The sequence below is a fragment of the Primulina eburnea genome, chromosome 1, assembly GCF_022965805.1.
Source record: "Primulina eburnea isolate SZY01 chromosome 1, ASM2296580v1, whole genome shotgun sequence".
Taxonomy (NCBI): domain Eukaryota; kingdom Viridiplantae; phylum Streptophyta; class Magnoliopsida; order Lamiales; family Gesneriaceae; genus Primulina; species Primulina eburnea.
The window spans coordinates 60,892,379-60,900,897 of NC_133101.1; the positions used below are offsets into that span (position 1 = coordinate 60,892,379).

Sequence of the window (8,519 nt, forward strand, 5' to 3'; positions counted from 1 at the left end):
GACGGTCTCACATGAGACTCACTCAATTATTAATAGCCACTTGCCCATATTTTTGTTCCCTCTCAATCACACTTCCCAATTTTTTGCTTTTTTTTTAAAAAAAATTGCATTTCTTGTTTGTTGCAATTTTCCAAGTTTTATTGAATTTGTATCATTGTCCGTCGATTGGACACCATGAAAATCAATGTTTGAACTTTCATTTGTCCATTGTGTAATATTCGGCTTTGATTATTTTTTGTTATGTTTATGTTTAATTCAGTTGTTTGAAGGAAATTTCTCATATCAGTGTGGGTTTACCATATTTTCAAATGCTGGATCCATAAATCACGTATTTTTATTATTGATTATTATTGTTCTATTCTTGCTTGCAGTCTTTGGAGTGATAATTATTTAACACACACAATACATGTGTGTTTATACTAACTACCTCTTATATTTAAAATACACCCAAAATACTCGTCTCCGACCAATATATAATATAATGCTAACACCACAATTATTCTTACCCCAAAATAGCATGCTATGATTCACTGGCAACCAATGATCTCATGCGATTAGTGTGTTTGTATATAATATTTTTTGTTTTTAATTGTTTGAGGTGAAAAAATCCAGAAGATTGAATTGTTAAAATTTTAAAAATTTAAAAACCAAAGAACACGTGTTGTTAGCTTGTATAATATTTTTTATGATTCATTTAGTTTATATTTAAATGATGATCAAAATATGATTTTTTATAATTCATGTTTATATTTAAATGATGATCAAAATATAATTATAAGAAATAATGATAGACTATACTGTAATTTTAATATATAAATTAAAAAATAAATAGAAAAATAAAAGAATAAAAAAATGACATCAATAAGAATTCAATCTATAACTTAATTTGTAAGAAACAATGACTCTATCTGATTAACTACATATGACTTACATTAAATTTTTAACATTTTATTGATATATATAATTATTAAAACAGACCATGACATCAAAATTAGTTACTCTAAGTATCTCAAACTTAATAGGATAGTATAGATAATACAAAAAATATATATATGTAACGAACTTATGAAAAGAACCATAGTTTCTTGATTATTGAGCCATGAAATGGTTTTCTAACCTGGAAAAATATAAACTACAAATACAAAATACTTTCTGCAAATAAAATTAGACAGATCGACTCAGAACTTATGTACAAATATATATATTACATGTCATTATTTTTTTACAACAATGGCCTACCTTCCTAAGTAAAATACATCATATTTCACAACTATATAAATTCTACCGATTCTAGTTAACCAAAAAGAAGAAGAAAACGGAAATGACACAAATCAGGCCGCCGATTCTTCTCTCCTTAAGAACATGCACCAAGTACAATGTAACATCGGATGCAATCTTCCTTCCGTCATTCACCAACACTCTTTGGCGTTTCCCCGCAAAAGCCAAGAGTCCCACCATGGTTATGCATGCCAGCGTGGTGGTTGGGACGGTTAAATGATAGAAGCTGTGAGAATGAAAATAAAAGAAATTAGGATGATCGATAAGAAATAGAAAGAAAAATAATTCCTTTTATCGACAAAAGTAAGAAACATATAGCACGAGATCGAGAACAGGAGAAGGAAAGTTGTGTTCTTGGTTGTTTTGGTGAATGGATTCATGTAAAGATAAAGAGGCGATGATGTTTTTCGAATGGTTTTGGGTACCTTTTTATGTAACCCCAAACTTGGGGCACTAGAAGCAATGTGGCGCACATGGCAAGGTCGGCTAAAGTGGTACCAACTCCAATAATATAATCAGGAACTCTTCTTAGTACGATTGATCATAATTTTATAAATTTTAAAGTGTTATTAATATTTGAAGATAAAGTGTTATTTTACTAATATACATTGAATTTTCACTTAAGTTCATCTCCTAATTACACTACAAATATCATAATTTTTGTTTTCACAGTAACGATACGCAAAGTTCTCGGTAATTATTTCTAAGTAAATTTTTTTTTACCTTGTCTTTTTGAAACATGACTTACATCAATCAAATCCCGAAATCGTAAGTCACAGGAGTTTTCGGAAAGAGAGGAGTATCATATTAAAAAGTTACAATGTTGCCTAAAAATATGATTCGGTTATTGGGCTGAACAGTGAGCCCATTCTGATTTAAGGTATCGTTTGGTTCAAAAATTACGAAGATAAATAATATTTTTTCATAATAAAATATATAAAAATAATAGTTAATATAATATTTGATTTGATAGGTTATTTTGATTAAATTTGAAATAATATGATATCACTGTCTTATTTTTTTGAAAATGTTAATAAAATATTTATAATATTATTTATTAAAGATAATATTGTAATTTTAATTCAATGATTATGTCATATAAATAATTTGATTGATTTAAAATAAATTACTTATAAATAAATAAATAATATGTTCCATCAAATAAGAAATTAAATTAAATTAAATAAAAATATAGATCCCAAACTTGTAAGATTAGGATTCTTGTACGCCTGATACGGTTCGAATTTGTGAAAATGCAGCAATTCCCGGCGTTTACGGCTCAATATCCATGGTCCACCCGGATCATTCCGACTTCGTACCTGCTCCCTGCTCAGTGGCCTCACCCCCAAAACGACGAGCTCCTTCTCGCCATGGAAGAATCCGAGTACGAAGACAAGGTCCGTTTATTTTTTTTCCTAATTTCATTGATTTTATATGCTACCTGGTAGTTTCAAGCTCGAGTGTTGACATTTACGATAAGTTTTCGTTTATGTTTGGGCATTTGTTTCTCTTAAATTAAAGTTGACGATATGGTTTGGATGACTGGATCTATTATTAGTATTATTATTATTATTATTATTATTATTGAATGTAATTCTGCGCTTTTTTATTTGAAGGGTTCGCAATTCAGTTAGGCTTTTTGAGATAAAAGACCCATAGTTTTTTTGCTTGCTCCCTTTATTTGTGTGTATAATTTAACGTTTAATAATATGAAACAATAGTGGTTATGGATTTGGGTTTGCCATGAATGTGGGATCTGAATTTGGTTGCTTAATTTAAGCAATTCATCTGTGTTCTGCTAGCATGATTGACTGATTGTCCTTGTGAATGTATCATCCAAATGAAGTGAACAACCACAGCATACAGTGATCTAATCTTATCTATCATGTCTCGAGTATTTGTGGACAAAACAGAGAAAGCAGTTGTGGCCAACTGACAGGCATCACAAGGTCGAAAAGCTTCGAAATGCCAGTAACTTCTATTAACGGGGCTTCATGTAAAACTGCACAAATAGTAATGATTCATTAAGCAATAATTTAGTGGACTATTAGATGCTAAATGTTTTCGGCAGAGTTGACCCACTCCAACTGCTTAAGAATTGGATTGGTAGGTTTCAATGCTGCTGTCTTTGGCATTGAAGTTTTAATCTGAATGCATTACATTATTTGATCATGTATATCAGTGATCTGGGGATTACTATGTTCTCCTTTTAACAGAAAGGTATTTAGATGAAAGAGTGGATAGCTGACACTGAGAAGTTCGGTGCTAGGCCGGAGTGACAATGATATGCAACCACAAATATAACAGTCCTACTTCCTAGTAAACAAAATGAGTAAAGAAACGTGTTAGGAGAAGTATGACATCAGCGACCTTCTGATTTAGAAACCAAGTCATGGTTTTCCAATGGTTATATATATGAGGCATGAGTTTGGATCACAATTTAAATGTTGTGGTTATGGTTATTAGATAAAATGGGAATGTCATTATTCAAACTTCAAATCCCCATACATTCCAGTAAAAATGAAGAAATCTCGGCCAATTTCTTTGATTTGGTACTCACGGGGATAACCTGGTCGATGAACTTCTAATCTTTAATTTAATTTCGAGGTATCTGTAATGGACTAATGATCTATGGTGGATCTAATAGGCTTAGATGTTGAGTAAAGCTTCAACTTAAGTGAGTTTATTTGTTAAGTTTTAATAATTTCCTCATGGTTCACATGATTCACAACATATATACATGGAGCTTCATAAAAGGTTTTGAGAAAATCGAATATAAGAATACAAGATGCTTTTGGAATTCTTTGATGTTAGTTTTGACAACGATGTTATTAACTGGTAAAAGAATGTAAGCTAAATTCTTCTATCAGAAAGTTCTTGTTTTCGAGGAGAACGGGTCTGACTAGTTTTCTTTAAACTCGATGTACCTTATATTCAGGCACCGCTTGCCTGTGGAATGAGATAAGTGGATCTATAATACGAGGATATTAAATTCGAAGATATTGATACAAAATTATTTTCAATTTCAATAATTGTAGAACTCGAGTGATACGACTGATGAAATAAGGATGTAAATTCTTTTCTTTGCACCAAAAGTGTAAGTATGTAAAAGAACTACCACAATGAAATCCAACAAGGCTTGAGAAGCCTCTAGTCACCCAAAAGTTTTTAAAAGAACTACCACATTGAAGGCCAGGGCTTGAGAAGTTTCCAGATAACCTAAACAACTTTTTATGCTCCAAAAGTTTTGAAGTTGCCGTCCCGTTGAATTACAGACGGTGCCTGGGGTGGCTTTAACCCGTTATCCAACGTATACTTGCCATTATTATTATTTTTACTTGCATGTGTGCTGCTGCACCTTCTCAAATCATACCAGCTTTTCTTTCTCATGGCTGAATTGTCTTTCATTTATATCTGTAGTGTAATGAAATTAGAAAGGCATGTGGCAACGTAATCATCATAGGGAAGGCCACAGCTGATAATGATAAAGAAGATGTTGACAATGATGCAGATGACGATGATGCTGACAATGCCGAGGAGTCGGAAGGCGATGAATTCGATCAGGAAACTCGTTGAAAGGTGTGGTAAGTTTGCAACCCCTGCATTCTATTGTGGAAGTTCGAGAATTCTTTATCTTCAGTATCTTGTTACAAGAGTTTTTATTTGGTTGTTGTACGCAAGTACTCAATGACATATCCTGGGACCCTTACAAGAATGTTGAATGAATTGTTTCATAGAATGTGACCATATGGGCCATTTCCTTCTCTTTAACGTCGAGATAATTGGACTCCCCGACTCTAATAAAACTATTCATGAGAGTCATGCCGTTCATTTTTAGCTAAGTGTGAGTTAATAATCGTCGAAAGAAAGAGCACAACAGTAGAATTAAACACGGCTTCCGATTTGTCGATAACTCTCAATTAAATTTAAATAAAATGTAACAGAAATAGCGAATATAGGTTCGTGTACTGCTATTAATACGGGATTGTTCACCTCTGCCAAATTTTATAAATATCCCTTTTTATATTTTTTAATGTATTTCAATACTTCACAACAAAACACATCGTGACATTCATAGAGCAATGACCATAACTTTTTTTTAAAAAAATAAAAATAAATTGAAAAGTAATTCAGATGTGGATTTTGTATGTATATAGACAATAATCGATAAGTATATCATATTATGACAGATTTTCCAATGTCACGCAAATTATGCTTCTCAACGCTCTTCACTACCTTTCATCACAAGTTTTATTCCTTTAGGCTGTGAGCTGTAAGCTTGTTCGGCATGTTTATGCATCAACATCATCGTTATATTTCTGTCACCATGAAACAAATATTAGTGTTATTTAAAAATTTATATAAAATTTCGATACGTTGTGGATTAAAAGTAAATATTCGTCAAGTACTTAAATACAGTATAATCAAAGTATGTAGTTTGAAATAAAGTTTCTTTCACATAACAGAAAAAGATAGTATTCAAAAAAATATTGTAGAGGAATTTTTTTTTTAATCTCTTATCAATCAAAGTAATTCATTTTTCTCAAGTTTTTTCCCATTCATCTCCGTTTTCTTAGAATCATGGTTCAGCCCCTCTAGTAAAGAAAGCATTTTGAAAGTAGAAGTTTTTCAAAAAGAGTAACAAAGTCACGAATAATCCCCATAGTTAATTGTGAGTTAATTATCATAAGAGAGTCCAATTTCGTATCGGTAATTTTCAGTGCCGTAATGGCTCTAGGGAAGCAAACCCAACGCAAATACAAGATGGTTTGATTATTTTGTTTATATATAATCATGATTATTTTAATGGTTTGGATGTCATAAAAATGTGTACGAGACCATCTAGTTCTATCACATTGAAGAATATACAATTAAGATTTTTAATGTTTAGATTTAAAAGGATAGAATGAACAACCTATTATTAAAATAATAATATTTAATAAAAGTGCACTTATGACCAATCGCGGTTCAAATCTTCCTTAGCTCGAATTGCAAAACACGCAATTTATTTAATGTTTGATATGTGTTGACAATTGTACTCGTTTATGTGACCACAACTGAGTTGATACCATCAATTATACGTCTTTTTGATACATCATTGAGTTAAATTATAGATTATAGATATAATTTTGATATATGTTCGTCATGATATATTATCTGATTGTTACCTTGACAATGACACGATTGGTTAGCAGCCTATCGAAATTCATAAATATATATTATATATGTATGTATATATTCGAAATGTTGTTATGTATCCATGACTGGAGTGAATGGAATCGACGAACATCGTCATTTTTCTTAGTTTGTGCAGGTAAACTAATGAGAATCAGAATGGTTTTGGTGCAAATGCCTTGAGCTCCATCCCCGGTGGCCCCGATATTTACCTGAGGCGATAGGATAACCGACCGCCGGTGAGTAAAAATGGTGCACAGCCGCGCACGACGGTGCTGTACAGTGGAACGCGGAGATTGGTGTGGTTTTCCTGCTTGGTTTTGGAGCTGCAGGGAAGTCGAAACATGACATAGGAGACGTCGGAGGGGAGACTTTCTTCGTTAATTCGGTCGGGAAAAGCACGGCTCTGATTTTCGCTTCCGGCGAAACTCTATCGTACTCTTCGATCACATTTCGAAGATCTTCATCAGATTTGATCGAAACCAAAATATCCAAATCCTCACTCGGTAACTTACACTTCAAGCGCACCGAGGATCCACACGATTCACCGAATTTCACCATCAACTCTGTTATTTAATTTAAAAAACCAGCTCAGTACTATTCAATATTTCGTCTATTTTGTGAAAAGAATCAGAAAAAAAAAACATATTGACAGAAGGATCAAATTAATTAAGCACCTGAAAACTTAACGCAACGATCGACGGTGAGTACTCGAGTGTAACCGCCGATGTAGCGCAGCATTGTCTCGGAGGAACCAGGGATTATCTTGCCGCCGTAACTGTAGAGAAACTTGATCCTTGTAGTGCAGTTCATGCCTGAATCCGAAAAGCTTCAGTCTTCGTGTTAGAGAGAATTCCAGAAAAGAATTGAATAATTAAAATTGAAGTAGGAGAAGATGTTGCACTGAAGAATGCAAAAACAAAGGAAATAATTCGATGTCTATTTATAGAGATTCGGAACGACACTTCCCATTATTATCATTACAAAAACTTTTATCACACAGTCTCGTGAGTCGATTTTATAATATATATTTTTTTATGACAAAAACTTGTGTGAGACGGTCTCACGGGTCTTATTTGTGAGACGGATCTCTTATTTGAGTCATCCACGAAAAAGTATTACTTTTTATGCTAAAAGTATTATTTTTATTGTGAATATGGGTATGGTTGACCCGTCTCACGGATTAAGATCCGTGAGACGGTCTCACATGAGACCCACTCTTTTTTTATTTATATCAACAATGAAAAAAATAATTTTTCATGTCAAAAATATCAATTTTTATTATAAATATAGATACAATTAACTCGTATAACGAATAACGATATACTAAATCTTCTCGCATTTACATATTCTTTGATTATTCTTGGGATATCCCATGTTGGGTCATCTTAATATTCAATGTAAGAAATAATTTAAACAATATTGAATTACAAATTGGACCATATATTATGGTAAATCGACATGTGTATAATATAATTATAATATCTTAAAAAAGCATGATTCGTATTCAAAAGCTTTAAACACCGTAGCTTTTTTCCCGAGAAAAAAACAAAACTTAGAATTATCTCATGCGATGATTTCAATTTGGGGACAAAGGGTTGTCTGATCGGCTGCCACTTAACCCGCCCGTTATTTCAGTTGTCCGGTTAGGCCCCGATTACCAAACCCTCTCATTGTTGGACACGCATATGGTAATCTTTTTACATTTAATAAATTTTTTACTATCATATTCTTACCAAGTTTCAGAAAACATTAGACTATTTTTTCAATGAACCGAATAGTAAGTTTGTTTCTAAATCAAGATTTCGTTAATATTTGAGACAGAATAAATACAGCATATGGCGGATTGTGAGTGACTCAACTTCTTTATATTCCTTCTGACCCCACATTTATTTTGCATCAAAATGACATCCCCCCACGCTTCACGGAGCTCGAGGGTGTTGTGAATATATCCAATTTCTCGACATCCCATTCCAAGGAATAGATCTACACCTTATGTTTCATACCAAGAAAAGACATTGGCCGACAAGTCAAACATTAATTGTGTGTGTGCGTGTTTTTAACAC

The 8,519-nt window shown here is 32.7% G+C and overlaps 2 protein-coding genes across 2 annotated transcripts; one reads left to right on the plus strand and one right to left on the minus strand.

The window, feature by feature from the left end:
• Window positions 1-2,469: 2,469 nt before the first annotated feature.
• Window positions 2,470-5,115, plus strand: LOC140836881 (uncharacterized). Its single transcript, XM_073202750.1, has 2 exons — window positions 2,470-2,675; window positions 4,699-5,115. Exons 1-2 carry the CDS (start codon window positions 2,532-2,534, stop codon window positions 4,852-4,854), a joined length of 300 nt encoding a protein of 99 aa, XP_073058851.1. The 5' UTR covers window positions 2,470-2,531; the 3' UTR covers window positions 4,855-5,115.
• On the minus strand, window positions 4,738-7,376 carry LOC140836876 (RAF-like serine/threonine-protein kinase PRAF). The gene is made up of 3 exons (XM_073202738.1): window positions 7,131-7,376; window positions 6,666-7,019; window positions 4,738-5,597 (listed from the first exon to the last, which is right to left on the minus strand). Exons 1-3 carry the CDS (start codon window positions 7,264-7,266, stop codon window positions 5,590-5,592), a joined length of 498 nt encoding a protein of 165 aa, XP_073058839.1. The 5' UTR covers window positions 7,267-7,376; the 3' UTR covers window positions 4,738-5,589.
• Window positions 7,377-8,519: the final 1,143 nt, after the last annotated feature.